Source organism: Candoia aspera, chromosome 5 (genome assembly GCF_035149785.1).
Source record: "Candoia aspera isolate rCanAsp1 chromosome 5, rCanAsp1.hap2, whole genome shotgun sequence".
Taxonomy (NCBI): domain Eukaryota; kingdom Metazoa; phylum Chordata; class Lepidosauria; order Squamata; family Boidae; genus Candoia; species Candoia aspera.
This window is the reverse complement of record NC_086157.1, coordinates 96626073-96648538: the sequence shown is the minus strand read 5'-3', so window position 1 is coordinate 96648538 and position 22466 is coordinate 96626073. Positions and strand designations below refer to the sequence as shown.

The following is a 22466-nucleotide window of genomic DNA, read 5'->3' as shown; positions in this document are numbered from 1 at the left end:
TTCCTGAGCGAAGTGGGATTGCTCAGGTAAGAGAGGCTGGTAATTTTTCTCAGTTCATGGCAATGTTATGAAACAGCTAAGGAACTGAGGTGCAGGCAAAAATGTGTAGGGAACTATAATTTGTCACAAAACATTGAAAAATCTACCTTGTTACTGTTCTAAGTAGCACAGTATTAAATACTGGATGGGTCCACACATTGAGATAAACCATGATTTGTTGTCTAAGCCCAAATTGTCTGGATTCATGAAACATGCTAAGAGTATAAAATTATACAAGTTAATGTTTTAAAATGCAGTTTAGCTCTAGAGACATTAATATTAGGTGCTTTTACCATTACTAGCCTTTTTTAAAAAAAATTGAATTTCTTTTTTCAACCAAAGTGATACCTCCAATATTTGCTTTATAGAAGAATATTATGACCCCTGTTCTTATCTCTGAAATTTTATTAATGAAAACTCTGGGCTTTTCGCATCAATTTTTCCATTTACCTAAAGAAGTTATAAATTCTTTTCGAACTTCACTGCAGCTAATGTATGTGCAACAACTCTTAAAACCAACTTTATATATACCCAACTTAACAGGGTTACCTATGGAAATAATATTGGTAAGAGCCTATGATTGATGTCATTAGTAATCCATTTAAATAAACCAGTAAAAGGATATTTATGCAAGCAAAATTTTTACCTAATATGGATAGTTCATTGGCAACTCTCTCCAATTTCTCATCCTTACTGAACCATTTAACGTGTGACAGTAATGATGTCTCAGAGATCAGGAGAATCCTACTGGACAGCCCATGCCATTAGAACACTTTCCCTTCTTCTGTTCAGGCTCAGAAGTAGATGACATGTCCAAACTGTAGCTGCAGTTAGCCAGTTTCTCACCCTGTCATAGCTAACATATGAGGCAAAAAGCACCTTAAAGCCCCCAAGCTTTCCCAACAGAGTAAGCCTGGAACTATGGGTGCTCTACTTAGTGTTAAGTTATTTGCAAAGAAACAATTCTGAAGCCACATCATTGTTCATGCTCCTTTTCCCCATTCTTCAAGGATCTCTTGATCCTTAACTTCAGTGGCTTCTTCTGACCTTTTGCCACCACCCTGGCTTTTCCTGAATTACAGTCTGCATTCCTGGTTTCTGACTCTTTGTGATTAAGCCATACAGGTGGGTGTGGGGGAGATGGGCGGTGATAAAAATATGATAAAAAAATACAGGTAGTCCTTGCTTAATGACCACTCGTTCAGCGACTGTTTGAAGTTACAACAGCACAGAAGGGACTTACGACCAGCCCTCTAAGTACTGGCCATTGCAGCGCCCCTGCAGTCACATGAACAAAATTCAGGCCCACCTGCATTTACAGCCGCCTCTAGAGCTAAATTCAATTTAGCTCTAGAGACCTTAATATTAGTGTACCCAACCACCCCCTGCTGCCAGATACCCGCCCCGCCCGCCATTGCCATGCCTGCTGCACCGCACCAGCCAGGTCCTTCTTTCACAACAGTGCACCCAGGGCCTTCTTCCATGTGCCAGCCAGGGCCTCCTTTCGCACACCAACCAGGGCCTCCTTTTGAGTGCTGGCCAGGTCCTTCTTTTGCCGAGGGCATGGCAGGCAGAGCCAGGCAGAGGGGGCAGCTGGCAGCAGCAGGTAGGTGGGCAGCCAAAAGGGCAGAGATTGGGGGGAACAGGTGGATGGGGGGAGTTGAAGTAGAGGCAGTCCCATGACGGTGTCGCTTAGCAACAGAGTTGCTGGTCATGATTAGGATGAGGACTACCTGTACTGAGTCCACTGCTTACAGTGCTTACCTTCAGCTCCACAGACGTCAATTCTGGTTTATCTTCAAACATTTCATAGCTCATAAGAACACAAAAGAGACATCTTGGAGTTTGATTCATTTTTTTTAATAATAAATTGTGCCAGCAGAAGCTTTCAAAAGGCAAATGATAAATAAATAACAGTTAAATTGAGTTCCTGAGGAAGAACCTACCACATAAAAGAATGACAGATAGATGTAAATATAAAAATGGCATTATATAAAAAGTAGTAATACTGAATCTTTCATAAACCACCACAACACAAGCACTGCATATCTCAGAACACTCCTTTCATACAAATGTAAACAAATACACAATCATTTTGTTTAGTTTACTCTGATGGATTTACAGGTGTTGTTTTAGATAGTATCTAGACAATGGGTAGGATATGATAGATTAAAATATTAAGAAATAACATGGAATAACATAGGAAAATATGAAGCTTTAGATTTAAAAAAACAAAATAAGCAAACACACAGTGGAATATTGCCCTCAAGTGTTATTGCAATCAGTCATTTAAAATAGGACTGTTAAACTAATCTGAATTAAGAATTTGAAAGAAAAATCTATTTAGGTATATATAGAATATAAATGAAGATATTTATGGCTTAATTATCTTTAGTATGCCATTATCACTTTGAATATTCCTTATGTTAATATAGCTAATAAAATGCGTATTTTAAACAATTTAAAAAATATCTTAAAAGTATGTTTGCATTTTGATAGAGATGAAGGATTAGTTTGATCTATCATAATATATAACAGTATAATGGACCAGGTGTAATCAAGACCAACATTTGGATACTTCACTTAAGACAACTATGGCTGCAACCTAAATAGATTCTGTTCTGTATATACCTGGTTAAGATAAATCTCTCCACTTAAACAGGACATCATAATTCACAGTTCCAAGCAACCTCGGGAGTGTCCCACTGTTGTGTTCATGTAGCATAGATACATCATTATGTGACTGCACCATCTCTAATTTTCTTTATACCGATGATACAGTGCTTACCTGCAGATTTAAACAAAACAAAACTACATGCTTTTATCATGCATGCAGTTTCTAGGCCTTGAAATCATCACAGACAAGCAACAAGATATGCCAAAATGTGTTGATGTATCTTCATATGGTCTCAGGGATGCCTAAATCAGGGGTGGGCGACCTTCAGATCTCCAGATGCTGGCAATAAAACTCAACATTTTTCACTATAGACCATGCTAGGGAACTGATGGGATGGGAACTGTAATCCAGCAACATCTAAAGGAAAAGTTCTTTACCCTTGCCTAAATGACTAAGGGCAGCTACACACACTGATTTGTCACCATAAAATGTAATCACAATAATGAAAAACTGCATCTGAGGAAGGACTACAATCTATTGATTAAGTATATGCCTTGTATATATAGAGTCCCATTTTCAATATCCAGCATATCCAATAAAAGGGTCTCAGATAACAGGGCTTGAACCACCTCTGCTTTTAAGAAACAGCTTGCTAGATTATCCTGTACTGTCTGGAGACAGTACACTATACCTAATAACCTGAACCAGTATAAAGGCAACTTTATATGTCCAACATATTCCAGAAATTCATTGTCACTTAGCATTATAGCTCAGAAGAGTCCTATAAAATTTAAGAATATAAGGCTCCTGATTCAGTTTTAAGGCACAGAGAATTGAACGTTCTCATTATATATTTCTGCATACAGATACTAAATGATAATATTAATGAACACTATGTGGCAACTTACAAACACACTGAATACTGTGCATTGTGTTAGGTGGATGGGCCACAGATTCTGACCACGAAGTGATCTTGAAAGCCATGTTTTGCCATTTATCCTTTTATACAAGGATAAGTATTTTATGAAATAAGACAACTGATTAAACCAAACTCTTCTTCCACCTATACACACCATCAATCCCTTTGTGAATTAGAGCATTGCCATTTGTCTTAGGGAACATATAATCGATAGCACACAATCATAATAGAAAAACCATCCACACAATACTTTATCAGCACACATTCTGAAGGTCTAATGTTATAGATCTTCAGTAAAAATGGATACACAGGACCTGCCTGTGAATGGCAAGAAAAAGGTCATTTCAAACAGAAAAACAAAATAACACAACCCATGCAGCACTCTCCACACATTAATCATTGATATCACATCCTGACTGCCACTTGCTCAGACTATGATTACACTAAATTCCAATATGTTTTTAAAAAGGGAAATAAAGCAGCTTCAACAATTGTGTCAGAATTTTGAAATGTGGAAACATACACATAAAGATTAGGATCTGAATACAAAAATGGCACTGGTAAATTTAGGACATTAGACGCAATACATTTTTTTCCTCTTACTAAACATTATTGCACAGAGACTTAATTACATGTTCTTCAATCTTACGTATTTTCCTAAAATGTGACATAAGTGCGATGGATCCAATTTTTAACAAATGAGAAAAGAAGAACAGCAGCATGATTTGTCAAAGTTAATTCCTATAATTTAGTAGGAAAAAAACAACCCTGCTATAAACAAAAATAAGTGCTCTTTGCTCACTTAGAACAAAAAAAATAGCACAATGCTACGGCAGCTTGTAAATGCAACAGCAGATAAGAAGAAAAAGTTGGTTAAGAATGTAACATACCAGGCCTTAGAAACTAGAGTGAAAATCTGGATTTCAAGTGCACTCATCAACAAAGCTATTTACAGTTCTAAATGGCCTAAAATCTGAAATAGCTAGCATTTAGAACCTTCTCTTCAAGTCTCTCTTTCCCCAGACTTGCATGATCCTGAACTGGAACTGAACCCATCAAAGGACTATATAAGGAAGACCCCAAATTTATGAATAAAGTTTTTTTTAGGATTCTGTACAGTCATTTATACATATACAGGTTGACAGGCTCCATTCTGATCCAGCCCATCTTTGTTTTCTACATCAGAATTCTTAGACTGGCTTATATCTAGCCCAGAAGGCTTTGGGTATCTGAATGGGTAACCATTGTCATCAAAAAACCTTCGGAAGGTGAATTCATAGAAGGCATGTTCTGTATGTTTGCCGTTAGACGAGGCCTGCGGGTCCCATGCCCTGGCACTGTCTTCACTGGTGTCATCCCAAGGCCCATCTTCCTCAACTGGATCAAAATTGGAAGTGTCCATTGGATGGCTGATCTTTGGGACATAAGGAGCTGGCTGTCTGCGGATGTCAGTGGAGAAGTCTATGGAGTCAAAGAAAGTATGAGCCTTGATATCATCTGCTCCATTTCTTCCAAGTCTCTCTTCAGCAGAGCAACAGAGTTTTGTGATAAGATCACTAGCTTCAGGGCTGAGTTTGATCTGAGAAGGAATGTGCAGAGTATTTTCCCAGTTTATCACCTAAAAAACAGAAGTATATAGTTAATGTTGAATATTAATCCTCATGAAGTACAAACCTTCCACATGTAAAATAACTTTGCTGCACATCACAATTTTATAACTGTACTCAATGAAATTCTGCCTTTTGCTTTATTTCGCATGTAAGACCTCACTTACAAAGAAGGCAAACTAAATAGACAGCTAGATCATGGCAAAAAGAGCCTCACTCCATAAAGGGATACTGTGAAGCAATTTAATTGCATATTTAGCATAGTCCCCAGTTGATTCACTTCCTTCACCATCCCCATGTTGAAGTCTTGTACTCTCTGAACCAAGGAGCATAGTGAATATTTAGTGAAACTACAGCTGCCACTGTTGCAAAGGGACCCATCTCAGGGCTAAGTATTCTGTACTAAATGAACAGAAGGGGCAAAAAGGATTCTACTTAATGCACAGGTAATTCCAATAATCCCCACACAACCAAAAAACTCTTAAATGGCTTTACATTCTACATAAAGAGACCACCTGAGTTATGTGATAGGTAGTGCAATATATATTAGGAATTTCTCTGTTAAATCTACTAAATATATATGGAAATGTAAGTTATCAATAAATACAAATAATCAAGAGTTCCTCTATTGCCGCTACAGCCTATCTAAACAAATCATATCCCAACAACTAAGCTGATCCAGCTCTAGAGAAACAGATATCTCTCTCTCCTCGCTGTTTTTGGATAAATTCTCGACATTTCTTCGAAATGCAACACTGATCTGTTTCATGCACAGGGATGTAATATTCTCCCCTAAGTACTCCAGCACCCTCTCTATCTCTCTATGTATTACATACACAATGTAAAAATCAAAAGAGCTTTGATTGCCGATATATCCTTTTTACTCAGATATGAAGCTATTTTAATTAAGAGTTCAATAAAGATAATTCATATTTAGGGCAAACAGGTGTGTGTGTGTTTGTGTGTGTGTGTGTGTGTACAACTAGATTTCTTTGGTCAAGGTCCAAAAAAGGTCAGAAGATATATTTTAATTATATATTTCTCAACCACCTTTTAGAGCAAGTTCTTTCATGCTTTTAGTGCAAAGCATTTCTTTTCTCTATCCTGAATTGCCATCTCATTCTATTTGTTGCTGCTGTTGAACAGTAGGTTACAAACATTATCAAGTTACTGAATATCATAAACCTGTAAGGCATAGAAAAAAAAATTCACTAAAAAATAAATAAGAAATAAATAAGCAGATAATAAACAGTCATATTTGCTGTATATCATAAATATTACCAATAGTAGGTCTGTTGCATATATTACATAATACTGAAAGTCCACCAAAATTTGGTAGAATTGTGGTTCCAGCCTTGGATGTTTCATTATTTTAACCTTATCTGTGAACGCTTTTAACATACTAATCAAATTAATTAACATACTAATTGAATTACTCCACATCTCAATTGTTCAGATTATCTAAAGTTTTCCAATGCTGAGCAATTAGTATTTTACAGAGGTGTCCACAGGGTATTGTAAAAAATGTCAAGATGGTGATTACAATGGTAAATCAAAGCTCCACCCATTTTATGTCTGTTGAATATGCACCACACATAAAAAACACAGAAGGAGCTTCCATCATACTCTCATACTACCATCTTGTCTTTTTTGACCATGCTCTTTGGACATCCCTGTTATTTTAGCTGCTAAGATTAAGTATGTAATAAGCTCTTTAAGTTTAAGGTTCAATCTCATAAATAAATGCTGTAATCTAACTCTGGGGAACAGAATTCTTTGGTAATGATGCTAATCTCACTGAAAATTTTATGCAAGGGTATAACTTTATCACCAGCTTATTCTATGACCTTGGGAACTATTTATGTGTTTATTTAATTTATAAGGCTGCCCAACTCCATAGTGACTCTGGGCAACAGGGAGCTCCCCCCCACCTCCCTTTTATCTTCAGCATGTATGATTTTACACACCTCTATCACACCTAACTTTTTTTGTCCCTTTCCCAGCTAAAAAGGGACAGATTTGTAACATTTCCTCATTAGAGTTGCCATATGATCATTCTGAATCTTCAGCCCCACAATATCCTTTTTCACTTTTAAAAAATGCTTTATTTGTTGGAAACTAAACTTGATAACTATCTAATAACAATTTCAAGATAGCTTTATCATTTGAACAATAACAAGGGAAGTGAAAATAGAACAGGACAGTTTTTAACCTGTCCCTGGACAACACAGTAATATAACAATCAATAGAAGATAATGTATGTAACTCAGGGCTGAACTGTGGAGTCCTTGGTGCTCTCTGAGCTTGGTTGTTTGCTTGCAGATGTTTCATTACCCAACGGTAACATCATCAGTGTGAGGGAGTGTGGGGTTTGCTCCCTGTTTTTATACAGTAGCCAGCCTTGCCAGTGTTGGTGGGTGTGTGATTTTCTCCTTGGTAGTTCCTTGATTAGAGCATTGTTTTCTGTTTTTTTGTTTGTTTGTCTGGTGTTAATCCCTGCTTATCTGGGTGTTGGCTGCTGGAGAGGATGTGTTCTGGTCTTTTTGTTTCCTTCTTGGCTTTTTTATTGTCTCTTTTGAATGGTGTGTAAATGTGGTTTATCCCTAAATGTCTATTGATGGCTGATTTGTCTGAATGCCAAACTTCTAGGAATTCCCTAGCATTTTTGGATTTGGCTTGGTCTAGGATGCTCACAGTTTCCCAGTTGAAACTATGATTGAGTCTGTCCATGTATTGTGAGATTAAGGAGTTTTCTTTTTTCTTTTTTAAGAATTTTATTAAGTTTCAAAGCAAAGATAAAAGCTACAAAAAAAACAAAAAACTACAAAGAAAAAAAAAGAAAAACTAAAAAGATGTGAAAAAAACAAGAAATTTTCTTTTCAAAGTTACAAAAAGATGTGACTTCTGACTTTTAACAGCAAGGATATACAAAGTGAGATGAAGGAGTTTTCATTGTGTCTTCTGACTGCTAGTTGGTGTTCGTGGATGCGCTCTGCTAGTCTTTGGCCTGCCTGTCCTATGTAGCGGCTGTTACAGTCTTTCCACTCTATGTTGTAGGTGACTCCTGTTTTTTTTTCTTGGGCTGCTGGGTCTTTTGGGTTACTTAAGATGTTTTGGAGGGCTTTAGTTGGTTGTGTGCTACAGTGATGCTGTATAGTTGTAATAGTCTGTTGGTTGTTTCTGAGATGTTTCTGATGTATAGCAGTGTTATTCTTTCCATAGCTTATATGAAATATATATAAATGTAACATAAATAAACAATCAATTAGGAGTAAATTTACCTTTAGCTGAGTTTCTGTAGGAGAAGATGCCAAAAATGGAGGCTGCCCCACCAACATCTCGAAGAGAATTACACCAACACTCCACCAATCACAAAGCTGAGTATATCCTGAAAGGTAAGCAAAAAAAAAAGTACACTATTTGTTTTCACTGTTTCATGCTGGGTTTAAAGATCATCATCATCATCATCATCACCACCACCACCACCATCATCTATATCCCATTATATGCAGGTTTGGTTGAATCTTTGAATAATTAATTTTAACCTAAAAAATAAAATAAGTGAAATGGTTCATGTAAATCCTGCTAGTGAAAGCAAAATGTGCATTCAAGAATACTCAGATTATTCTATTCACTGAACTTGTAAAGCTAAGAAAACACATAAAGCATTATATTCTTCATAAAATTTCACCTGTCCTGAATGTTAATTCATCTGTTTCACCCAATATTTGGTGCAAAAATGGTTCTGCCCATATCTTTTTAAGTATCAGTAACGTGAAAACCTTCTAGGTCCAAAGGGCAGCTATGGATTTTCTGTAATTCTCTCTATCTTTTGTTCTTGCTGCTTGCCTGCAAGAACAGCTGAACATCTTACAGCTGTAAGAGCTTATCCAGATACGGACAGCAGATTCATACTTTCACATGGTAAATAGTTGCTTAACAGTTGGAGTTAAGCTTCAAGCTTTTCCCATGACATTAAATAGCAGAAAATAGAAAAACAGGAGTCAAAGTAACAGTGTCTTTTTCACATATATATAACAGAGATAAGAATTGTCTACCTTTACGTAGAAGAACCTCTGGTGCAATATAGTTGGGGGTGCCAACTAAGGAATGGGCTAAGCATCTCTGATGTTGCTTTTTAGCTCTCTGCTCCAAGGTCTTCAACCTGTCTCCACATCTACAATTAGACACATCATCCCAAAGATCACTTGGCTCCATGCTATCCTGCCTGATGTGATTCCCTTTCAGAAGAAAAAGATTGCAAAAATCCATAAAAACGTTCCAAGTCACAAAATAGAAACTGACATTACTCACTGTTTTAAGTGAACTGCAACATAGGATTCTAGTTATGAAAAGTGTAATTCATTTTTGTTGTAATTTATGTCTTCATTTTTAAATGGGTAATTTATTAAAAAGAGTGTTCCACAAATATTAGGACCCATAAGACATCTCAGCTTTTCAGCCTTCTATTGAAAAATATGCTCTGGGGCATCAAGTATGTCCAGTGATTTATGTTACATGGTGATGTAAATTTAACTTGAAGTTTTGAACATCAGAACTTCTTCTATCTGACCAGGACTCTGACATATCTTTCCAGGTTGCCCGATTTTATGCTATCATTTATTATATCCATCCTACCTATGGTTGAAGTTTAGCACAAATTTTGATGATTTGGTGATTGCCACTGCTATTCGTACTACAGTGACTATAATAATGTATTTTATGTAATATTATTGCATTTTAAAAATTTTTTATTAATAATCACAGGTCTGTGTATTTTACTGTTGTGCTTTTCTGGCCCAAAGGCTGTAATAAAGGTTTGATTTGAACATCTGCCTATTCATAATACTGCTACTAAAATGATTTACTTGTTTGCTGTAGACATCTAACAACTTGTTCATTAATCCCTATACTGATTTTGTCTGCTCCTAGCCTTACATATATGCTTTATTCTTATCTTAAATTCCTGCTTATCTTGCCTTTCGCCATCCTCTTTTCCCTCTACTCTTTAATCCCAATAAATCCTTACCAAAGATTTCTTACTCCTTCAAGATACTTTCCTTGCTATCTCTTATGCTTGGAATTGCTTCCCGAAACACTGCAGGGTATTTCCATTCTCATGTCTTTTAAGATCTTTTACATGGTTCTGTTTAAAATATTGATATGGTATTTTCAATGTTTTGAAAACCATTCTGAGCATTTACTAAACACTGGGATATAAATTCTTACAATAAATCAACTTTGGACACTATCTTTAATTTCTATTCTATTTCTTAATGTTCTTCAGAAAAGTTTCTTCCAAACTGCTAATTGTGTCTATTTTACCTCCCCCAATCTGGCAGCCTCCATTTGCATTCAGACCAGAATTCCAAGAATTCTCAGCCAGTGGTGCCTTCCAAGGAAGATGTCAAATTGAAGAGGGTTGCTGTCTTGCACCTAAGCCTATCTAAGTATCTAAGAACACGCATACTTCTCCTATTTAACTGCACCCAACCCCTCTTCTTCTCTGTGCAATACAATTAGATTGTAAATTCCTCAAAACAGAAATCTGGTTCTTGTACCCTGCAAAGTGACAATTTAGTAACCAAAATTTCAAAACCTAGCATTATTAGTTATTTCTCCTTAAAACTATATAAACATACTACCTTTCTGATAGTATTTTGAGTTATGTGTCCACCTGAATCCAGTGCAGAGGCCAAAATCAGTCAGTTTGATGTGTCCATCCAGATCAATCAGGATATTATCAGGTTTGATGTCCCTATGGATAAATCCCATTTTGTGCACACTTTCTATGGCTAAAGTTAGTTCAGCAATGTAAAACCGAGCTAGCTTTTCTGGAAAGACTTCCATTCGGATCAAGAGACTCATCATGTCTCCCCCTGGGATGTAGTCCATCACAAAGTACAGGTTCTCTTTATCTTGGAAAGAGTAGTAGAGCTTGACCACCCATTCATTGTCTGCTTCTGCAAGGATATCCCTTTCTGCTTTGACATGAGCCACTTGGTTACGGTTGAGCACATCTTTCTTCCTCAGTGTTTTCATGGCGTACAGAGCATGAGTGTCCACTTTGCAAGCAAGGCAGACTTCACCAAAAGCACCAATGCCCAGAGTCTTGATTTTTACAAACATTGATTTATCCATTTTAGCTCTTTTAAGCCTGTTATAGTTTGATTCTTTTTGGTACAGAATTTTTCTCATTTGCTCTTGCTCTGCTTCACAAAGACCAGCCTTAGTAAAAATCAGGAGGTGAGGAAGAGAGGGAGAAAGAAGCAAAATAATCAGTATCACTGCAGAAATTATCAGAAACCTACATAAATGAGGTAGTTGTGTTATAATTATAAATTAAAGCCAATCATCTTTTTGTCCCGTTCTCAGGTTCTAAGCCAGTTTTCCTTAATTTGGAGGACATCAGGTTGGGAATGGAGGCTTTAAATAGTTAAATACAGTACATATAGATTATGTTCTGGTTTACTGTCTTCATCTGTTTGATTAGACCTCTCTTTAAATAAGCAAACCTCCCTCTGGCATCTGCCTGGACAGTGCAAAGGTCTGCAGAGGAGGACCCTCACATGGGTTACTTTGTATAGATGGTATCAGGGGAGAGGTATATTCAGCACAGGCCTCCCCAACAATGAGTTCTTCCCAATGGGTTCAGAACCATATTTATTTCATGACACTGTCGACAGAAATGGTTGGGTTCAATACCTACAATCATGAGAATTTGCTCTGTTTAAGGTCATATATATATGAGAGCAGGTTTGGTGTAGTGGTTAGGGCACCAGCATAGAAACCAGAAGACTGTGAGTTCTAGTCCTGCCTTGGGCACAAAGCCAGCTGGGTGACCTTGGGCCAGCCACTTCCTCTCAGCCCTAGGAAGCAGGCAATGGCAAACCACTTCCAAAATCTTGCCAAGAAAACTGCAGGGACTTGTCCAGGCAGTCACCAGGAGTCAACACTGATTCGAAGGACATATATATATATACATACACACACACACACACACGTACACATGCACACACATACACACACCTATATATACACACACATCCATACAGTGTGTGTGTGTGTGTGTGTGTATATATGTATACATTCATTCACATATAGTACATTGTTTATACTGGACATTAGAGGTTAACCTTGAAAAATGATGAAGGAGTAGTGCTTAATAGTTTTCTGTTCCATCCTCCATGACTGGAGGAAAACCTTATTATCCACATTTTAAAGGAACAGAAAAATGATGTCCTTTCGGTTTTAGATGAAATGATGCTGTATGTAGAAAAGAGAAAGACCTATAAACCTACTTTTCTTAACATACAACACTGTTATGTATGACTTACGTGTGGCTGAAGGTCCTAACTTATTAACTTTTACAAAAATCAAATACAGACACCCACAAAAATAAATCACCTTGGCCATTTCCTGCTCCAGTTGCAGCCGCCGATTCATTTTCTGCTGATAGGTCTTTATAACATTCTCCACATGCTGCTCCATGTAGAATTTAAAGGCAAATGGTGAATAGCTCTTGATTCGGGACTCTCTCTTCTCTTCATCTTTGCCATTCTTCCGCACTGGCACTGGGGAGGTCTGTATTTGCTTTTTATCCTTGCCCGCTTTTTCTGTTTTAGCTGTCTTGATCTTGTCATTCCTTTCTCCGTTTTCCTCAGATTTGCTGCTTGATGAGCTTGGGACTCCCCGGATGGTTTGTTCCATTCCTGGACGTAAACAGTTAATGTCAAACTGCTCTGAACTATTGGGTAGCAGCAAATGTTTGGGATATGGCGGTGGAGGACACCTGAGTTCCTGATTGCTATAATCAACATCTAACTGATAGGAATTTACCCCCCCAACAGGAAGGGGGTGTTGTTCCATCATTCCTAAGCTGTCTAATGCTGAAGACTGTGCAGGTAACCAACCAGGATGTGCAGGGCCTACAGCAGTCTGAGGTTCAGGCCTCATTACTCTTGTGCTCTTCACTGGCTGGAGAATATGAGCAGCTGTGACAGCTGTGATGGTATTTGGAGAAGGAATGGAGGCATCTGCTTTGCCTGAAGCAGTCTGCCTCATAGATACTGGCATTTGTGTCTGGTGGTTGTTAAAAGAATTGGTTCTACTGGGGACACAGGCATCTGGCCTGAAGGGTACATGCTGCCGTGGAGATGCTTCCAAGGCTTGGCTCTGTAGTGAATCACGACGGGATGAAGAGGAAGAAGAGGAGGAAGAGGTTGCTTGCCACTGCTGAATCTGAGAGTTATTCAGATCATACAGGTCCATGTTCAGGCTATTTCTAGATGGGGTTAAGAGACCCTGGGGTGGGCTGTCTGAAAATTCATTACTAAATGCAGCACCTCTAGTGATTACATGCATTGGATGAGAAGTTGGGATTGGCTGTTTGTGATGGGAATGTGGCATATAGAGACTCGCTGGTGCCTGCTGGAACCCATGGCCAGAATTGTTAGGTGCAACAGTTGCTTTATTAGGAAGGCTTGGATATGCTCCCTCTTGCTGCATTTTATTTTGAAAAGAATGGCTCCGCTGAATTCCATATCCAAGCCCCTCACTCTGCACCATCACAGGCTGTCTGCCATAATGTGGACTATTTGAGCCATGGGTGCCCTGCAATTGCAAAGCTTGGTTGCTATGACCAGCCACTGGATAGTTGATGACGGAGGAATCCATGTTAGTAGGGTATGTTTTCTGCTGAAGATTGCCAGGAGTGTTATGGGAGCCTAAGCATGGTGGCCTTTGTACAGGAGCATTCATGGTCGCAGACTGAGGAGCAGAAAGTAAATAGTCCATATATGGCCTGGGAACCTCACTCAGTACATTAGCAGATTCAGCACCAAAGCCAGTGCCATCATAGGCTGGGTTGGTTATCTGGTGATAAGGTGGAAAAGATTCGGTGGATCCTTCAAAACTTGGTCTACGGGTTACACTGCTTGGCATTATACCTTTTCCTGTAGGGGAATGACACAATGGATGGGTTAATATCAGGAAGATAAACATATAAATAAATGCTGTTCTCTCTCTCTCTCTCTCTCTCTCACACACACACACACACACAGAGTCTTGTCTAAACATGCCAGATTTAAAACAGTTATTCACTGTGTTCACTGTTTAAGCATTGGTTCTTCCTCAAGTTTACTTTTCACTGTGCACAATATCAATTTTGGAGAAAGCAAAATGTTTTTGAATTATTCTTTATAAATGCATTTGCCCCACTTTTAAATGAATGGTGGAAGAAAAACAGTGAAGTGCATAAGGGTATATTATTCCTGTTCTTTTTTTTGCGCTGAAGACAACAGAATTCTTACATGTAATCTTTCCTTGTGAGTTCTATCTCAAAACTTTTAACACTAAATGCAATGGAGTCTCTGAAAGAGTTCCATTCAGTTGCATGAGAGATTATCACATCAAATGATCCAGCTATGGAATTTTACATACAGACTTCCAGACTCCACAGAACCACAATCTCTCTTCCTCTTCCTTTACAATGTGGAGCTACATTTAGCCAAGGTAGGAGAGCTGAAATCTTAATCTTGCATACACAGTGTCAGATCCACTTTAAAATACTTCAGAAACACATGGAGAAAACTAAAAGAACTTGCTTACCTGAAGAAGTCTGCTTAATTACACGGACTATTTGTTCATTTCTAGGGTCTAAGTATCCCATCTTGCTAATGTATTCCAAAGCTGCTTCGATGCTTCTACTCCCAGTCTGCTTGAGAGCTCTGACAGCCATCTCCTGGACAAAATTAAACCCACACACGTACAAGAGATCTGTAAATGATCTGGAAGCATCTGATCTCATAATACGACAAGTACAGCAAAACAATGAATTTCAATTTATTGATGCATTAAATCTGAATATATTATGCCTCTAAAGAAAAAATACAACTGCTTATATTTATTTATCATATCCTGCCTTTCCTCCAGCAGCTCAAAGCCAGATAGATTGCGCTCCTCCAGTTTTTCCTACAACAGCCATTTTGTGAGGCAGGTTAGGCTCAGCATGGTCCAAAGTCCCTGAGTGAGTTCCTGTGCTTAAGCGTAGACTGAACCCTGGGTCTTAGCCTAAAATCTAAATCACTACACTCTACATACAGATTTCACAGAAGAATTTTATCTTTAAAGAGGCATTCCTTCCTGCAGAGGAGACAAAGATGCACCATCTTTCTGTAAACATTCATAGGAAAAGTAATTCCCATTTTAAAGAAACAGCCAGTGCTGCCTGGTTGTTCAAAAGTTTTTGTTTAATCAGTTTCAAGCTTCAAAATGTACTAACCCAATTAACTGACTATTCAACTATAAGGCAAAACAATCAGACATTTTGAAAACAAGAAAGCAGTGCTTTGGAACTTCGTTCTGGAAATGCACACATTTTATTACTTAGGAGCAGAACAGAGCTTTCTAGAACCAGTTGGCTGAGAATGTTCACCAAATTATGAAGCTTAGCAACTCAAGACACCAACTCAAGTGAACCAAGTTTTGGCAAGTAGCTAGAATGCTCCAAATATTTTTTTAAAATTCAGTTCTGCTTGCAGCAGCAATGATACCGTGCAGCAGCTCTTCTTACAATATGCTACAGATAGCATGCTATTGAGACTTTTATATTATTTTAATATAATTCATATAAGAACAAATATATAAAACATGAGGGTAGGAGGTTTTTTTTAAAAAATAATTCCTATGCCTATTAAAAGCCTTTTGTCACCTAATGTCTGAATTCACATAGATAAGCATGGGATAAACATGGTTAATGTATAAACCACAACTGGCTGGGTTTCTACATCACACTAAGCCATAAGCCTTTGTGAGGCCTTTGCAAAGTGTCACGAAGGGCCAGCAGCTGCCTCGGCCAGGTGCATCTCATCAGCAGTGGGACGAAGAAGGCGGTGAAGATCAGCGGGGTGGTGGGGGCAGGCGGCGGAGCACAGGGCAGCCAAAAGGGAAGAGATGGGGGGAGATAGGTGGGTGGGGGGAGTTGAAAGACACTCTGTAAACGTGCATTGTAAATGCAGGCAGGCTGTCAAGCTCCCAAATTTTGATCACATGACCGAGGGGAGCTGCAATGGCCGTAACTTCAAGGACCAATTGTAACTACCATTCGTTCAGCCCTGTCGCAACTTCGAACAGTCGCCTGTTAAGCGAGGACTACCTGTAACCCCCCGCCACTTGGAGAAAGCAAATATTGTTTAAAGGCCAACAGTTATTTCCAAGCACCCTTTACCTAAATACTGTTTCAAGGCAGGAATAGCAGTGGACAGTTTCCCCTGTTTTAGCCTCTGTGTTGGCTTTCTTCCACACTCCCATTGGCAGCGACTAGGACTCCAGTTGTTTTATAAGACTCTGCCCAGCAACATTTTTCATTGAGAGGAAAAAGAAGATGCTGGTTGCCAGAGTATATTTATAATCACAAGTAAAGATTGTGAAAGAGGTTATGGAAATATTCCTCCTCTCCTCAGAAACAGACAAAAACCCTTTCCAACTTAGTATATCTGAAGGAGACAACAGGCAGTCCAAGATATGGACAACAGAAAACTGCTAACAGTCACATACTTAATACAGAGATGAAAACTTGCTTTTCCATTCACAAAGAAGGACGGGTGACAGATGCCGGAAAGAGATCAAGAGTTCTTCAGGGGAGGGGCAGGAGAAATGGCCTCTTCAGAATAAATGAGAATTAGCCTTTTAAGGAAAGCTCATTGTGATTATTCATGCTGCTGAGTATCTTGCCTACCGGAAGCTCAAGGAAAACAGTATTGTTTCCCAGAACACATGGTAATTTCCATTCCTGGGCAATTTATTGATGTATTATAGTATTATACTCAAGGGTCCTGCTTCTGCAGGATATATCCATGATTAAATTTTAAAAATTATACCTGTTATATACCTTAAGGCAATAAGAAGCTAAATGTGGAAGAAAATATTGTACAAAAACACACATGGGAAAACCAGATCAACATTATTACAATAGACCTCCACTTGAGGTCTGTGCATAGGGTAGTGGCTGAAGGGAGTTATTTAGCTAGCTGGGGGTGAGCCAACAGCTATTCACTTCTATAAATATCCTGCTAGTCCTAGGAGATGCAATCCAGAGTAGGTAAATGAAGCTGAACCTTTACATGGGAGTTTAGCGGGAAAACCTGACAGGGAGGCTAGAAGATTAGAGGAACATTGATGGAACACAGTTCTCAGGACATGAGGGGGAGTCTAAGAGAGCACATACCTCAATCTAAGTGATAAATTATCATTATAAGAAGAAGTTATGCAGACAGGTGAGTTTAGCAATGGTACATAGAGGTAAACAAACTGAAATTAAGGAAGACAGCTATAGAGATAGAAAAGTAGCAGAGATATAGGGCTATCCAATACTGCTGAGGACACTTCGAAAATAATCTGAATGAACTGCTTCTCATTAAAGCAGCCAATTTTTTTCATGCTTCCATGCAAGCCTATAAAGAAAGGTATGGCTCCTTTAATGAGTCAACACATTAAAGCAGCTGCATCATTTTCACAAGGAAGCTGGAAAAAAGATGAGGCTATTTAATAAATAGTAGGGGAACATGTCTTTTGACTTTCTATAAGCATGCTCAGACCTATTACCTAGTATACTGTGGAATATTTGCACTTGGATAGTGCTTTGTGGATTGATTTTTTTCTCGGGATAGAAATTAGAAAACTGATGTGGAGAAATGGAGATATGCAGAGGCTGAAGGTAAGGTCTGCAGGGATAAAACAATGTCATCCCATTACCAGAGTAACAGTTCCTCTGCTGTCATGGAGTTTTTTGGGTTTTATGTATAAAAACTGTCGTTCCAAAGAAAAAGAAAATATCCTTAGTGATGAACAGATACCCTCTTTTGTCAAGGATATGCTTCTGAGGTCTCATAGCAATAGATGATTTGACAAAGAGAGCAGGATTTGTACAAGTCTTACTGTATGCTGGAGCAAAATATATATGTATCACTTTAGCTTGGTAAATAGTTCTGGGACAGATTCAGCAGTCATGATGCACTCTGGCGTAAATAACGTAGGACCAATGTAATTGTCATTTTTTTGGAAAGTGTGAGGTTCTGGAATCTAAATGTACGTTTCTAAATAGGAAGTTGAGTATGTCAAGGTATATTTATCTGAAATGTTATATAGCTTGTATGCAGGATCAGCTACCGAGATATACCTGAGGAGTGTGAAGGAGTGTAAGGGCAGAATTAATTTAAGTTTGATAGTCACTGTGGAACTAAGACTGTGTATAAAAAAAAGATAACTATTTCAAACAGGATAGAACTGCTAGCAGATCCATCCCACCCCCAGCCAGGAAAGTGAAATGAGCTGGAGAGCATCCAGTTCAGCATCAATTGTCTCTACGGAATTAAGATAAAAATATTTTGATTATTAAAGTGGGGACAGGGCACAAAAAAGGACATAAGCACACTATAAGACATGGAAGTCAAAGAAGCCAAATATTCACAGAAGACATCACATATCCCGAGACATTTGCATAAAGGCATCATGTCTAAGTGTTCAGAAGTGAATGCTAAAAGTCCTTGAGCCAAAATGGGGTTTTGGACTGGAGTGCTTGGTTTAAAGCAGTGGGAGACTGGAGTGCTTGGTTTAAAGCAGTGTTTCTCAACCTTGGCAACTTTAAGATGTGTGGACTTCAACTCCCAGAATTCCCCAGCCAGCAAGACTGAACCACTTGAGGTTGAACTACAAGGTTGAACTGTTGAGAAACACCGGTCTAAGGGAGACCAGAGCTATAGGGCCAAAAAGAAACTTGGTGGGATGAAGACAAACAAAATAGCCATCTGAGGATATGGGAAATACTGTCACTTTGCACTTCAGAAAGAAGGTACAGTGTCATATAAACTAGAAATTTCAGAAGGGCAAATTCCTATATAAGAGCAGTATAACTAGGCCATGTCCCCAAAGTATTTTAGTACTCAGCACATACTATCCTAGTGCAGATATCTGTATCTGAACTGATAATTTAATGAGCGAAATCTGAGGAAAGATTGTGCTGACAAGATATGTTTTAAATCTAACTGGCACCTGGAAAACAAATAAATCCTCTGATTCAGATGGAATCCATCCAAGAGTTTTTAAAGAACTAAAACATAAACTTGCTGATCCTTAGCAAATATATGTGACATGTCCTTAAGATGAGGACTGGGGAGTGGTTCATTTTTATACAGGAACCAAGAAAGATCCAGGAAACATCTGTTCTGAGTAAACTGGTGCTAAGTGTTATTAAAGCTAAAATGATCAGGTTTATAGGAAGATAATGCTTGTTAAGGAATCATCAACACTGTTGTCTCTCTGACCTTTTCACATTTTCTGAGAGTGTCAACAAGCATGTGAGTGAGGTAATCCGGTGGACAATGGTTGCCTGAACTCGTAAAAAGGCTTTTGATAAGGTTGCTGAGAAAACACAGTAATCACATAAGAGAAGAGCTCCCCTTAACTCAGTGATTAGCTAATGCATAGAAAGCTGAGAGGAAGAATAAATTAATAATTTATACACTGCAGAATTTAAACAGTGAGAACTTCTCAGCATACATATTGGGGCCATGCTTTTGAACTTATTCATACAGTAATTAATCTAGAATTAGTGAGTGAGCTAGCTGACGTTGCTATGGAGTCCTTGGTGCTCTCTGAGCTTGGTTGTTTGCTTGCAGACGTTTCATTACCTGACTAGGGTAATGAATGACTACCCATCATCAAGGACTGTATTGACTTTGCTAGTATTGTATCAAATTATTTAGGTTACTTCAGACAAACAAAGAAACCCCAAAAAGGGTATCTCCAAACTGGGAGGGTGGAATTAAAATACCAAATATAATACAATTGTGTACACTGGAGCTAAAATCCTAATTCCACATATAAACTGATGGAAGTCTGAGGAGGACATGATTGGCCAGAAAAGTACCGTTGGGCTTAATGAAAACATTAGGAATCATTAGGAAAGGAACTGAAAATAAAACTATGATGCCACGATTTAAATCAATGATGTATCCATACATGTAATATTCCTTTTGTAACTGCCCTTCAAGAACACTTAAATTGACCAAGGGACCTACTGTATGAACATCAGTTACAACTTTCTAATTGACTTTGTTTAGCTTCAGAAATAGCTAAATTGGGAGGGGGGAATATGATAGAAATGTCTAAAGTGATGCATGGTATAGAAAGGGAGATTTTCTCTCTCATAATATTGGAGTCTAAGGTCATCCAATAAAACTGAAAGGTAGTCAGATTAAGAAATGTAAAAGAAATACCTCTTTGCCAAGTACCGATTAAAATTAAATAATTACTACAAGAAGTAATCATGGCTTTCAATTCATGATGGCTATATACACAGAGACAGTACGTATGTCTCTCATTACCATTTGCTCGGACAGAATTGGAGAGCATTATTCGTTCATACCCTGCAACTTGCTGGCCTCTATGGGAACTAAACACTATATTGGATAAGTTTTTCATCCAGCAAAATTCTTGTTATGCCTTCTGTATCTTTTAAAACTAGGGCATAACTAGCTTGCTGGTAGCCTATGAATAACGTTTAACCACTTCCTTTGTTTCTGTTTGGTCCCTATTACCACACCTGTTTGAGCATTAGATACAACTTAATTGGCACTTTCACCTGGAAATGAAGATCACCCTCCATGACTGTATCTTCTAAATTTGGAAGGACTGTGCATTTCTCAAATGCAGGGCTATTAGCCAAGACCTTCAGCCTAGCAGGGCAAAAATTGTCCCTTGCCAACTTGACTAGAATGACAGAGTCAGAGCTGATGGCAGATTACTTGCCAAGTCCTTCACTAGGCTGAAGGACTTGGCAAAGAGTTTCCATTTCAGAATTCACTTTTTCAGGATGAAAAAACAGGTTCCTACTCTTCCTAATGATGTTCATGTTTTGATGTGCCTCTGCTAGCAGCAAAAGATTCAAAACACTTGTGCATGTCTTTTTGCTATCCAAAATGTAATGTATAAATTACAAATTAGCTAATACTAGCAGTGGCCATCAGAAGATATGGTTGGGGTAAAAAATAAAATCAACTAGATTTTTATTTAAACCATTCTACATGCTGTCAAGAACTTCCCAAGTGACTTTCAGTCAGATAACCACAGGTCAAAATTCTGCAAACTCTTAAATTTGGAGATAAATGCTTCTGTTATTCAGCATTATCTCTGCTGATCCTAGTACTAACATCCATTTCAAAAAAGAAACAATACAAACCCCTAATAACAAGGAAAATAACAAGGAAAATTACATTATGGATGTAAACTGATTTAATCTCTGTAACAATGTATGGGGGCCACTGGACTGGGGTAGGCCAGTTTATAATGCAGCGTTCCTTTCAGTGGCATTTTCCAGATTTGCTGGAACTCAGCATAGCTTTAGGCATCTATATTTACTTATTTGGATTTATGGATCCAGTTTATGCAGCCTTTTATTTTAATCTTTGGATTTGTGGCTGTAGTAATTGTATGCTAGTCATGATCTTGCTATATTATTTGTTGTATTTTTTAATCATCTCTTGAATAAATAAAATAAGTTTCGTATTAGATCACATCAATATATATTTTTAAGTCAATCTCTAATATTGTGGATTGAAATACACTTCAAATACACATGCTGAAAATGGACTGGTAATGCTGAAGGCATTTTCAACAGGTACAGTTTATGTTTCTCCTCAGCATTTAGCACCTGAATTTGCTTCATAGTATTACAATGCAAAACCTAAGCATATGAAATCCTTGACAGCCCTCAATACGTTATTTATTGAACATACCAGTAGTCCTTGGTTAATGACTGCCCTGTTTAACAACTATTTGAACTTATGACAGTGCTGAAAAAGTAGGTTTACAACCAGTCCTCAAACTTATGATGGTTGCAGTGTCCCTGTGGTCACATGATTGCGATTTGGGCGCTTGGCAACCAGTGTGCATTTATCACAGTCACAGCATCCCGCAATTACATGATCACCATTTGTGACCTTCACAGCTGGCTTATGACAAGCAAAGTCAGTGGAGAAGCCACCAGGAAGTCAGAAGTCATGGTCATGTGACATCACCATTAACGACTGCAGGTGATTTGCTTAATGACCACAGCGGAACTGACATCATAAGTAAGGTGCGGTCACGTGATGTTTCACTTAATGACTGTGTTGCTTAGCAACAGAGTTGCCAGTCCCAATTGTGGTTGTTAAATGACTGTATATTCTGCCTTTCTTCCCTGACATTTTTTGATGTTCCAAGAGATATGGATAAAGATGTTTCATTT

At 38.2% G+C, this 22466-nt stretch overlaps 1 protein-coding gene across 2 annotated transcripts in view; it reads right to left on the bottom strand.

Moving 5' to 3' along the window:
- Positions 1–1885: 1885 nt before the first annotated feature.
- LATS2 (large tumor suppressor kinase 2) overlaps positions 1886–22466 on the bottom strand; it is a 44169-nt gene continuing 23588 nt past the window's right edge. Inside the window, exons 2-8 of one of the 2 annotated variants that reach the window (XM_063305789.1) lie at positions 14792–14924; positions 12590–14136; positions 10828–11410; positions 9241–9423; positions 8464–8570; positions 5463–5584; positions 5124–5193 (exon numbers count right to left, since the gene is read on the bottom strand). In XM_063305789.1, the coding sequence (XP_063161859.1) occupies positions 5468–5584; positions 8464–8570; positions 9241–9423; positions 10828–11410; positions 12590–14136; positions 14792–14924 (2670 nt within the window). In that variant the 3' untranslated portion in view covers positions 5124–5193; positions 5463–5467. Of the gene's footprint in view, positions 5194–5462; positions 5585–8463; positions 8571–9240; positions 9424–10827; positions 11411–12589; positions 14137–14791; positions 14925–22466 lie in introns of both variants that reach the window. The other variant, XM_063305787.1, reaches the window with a different exon arrangement.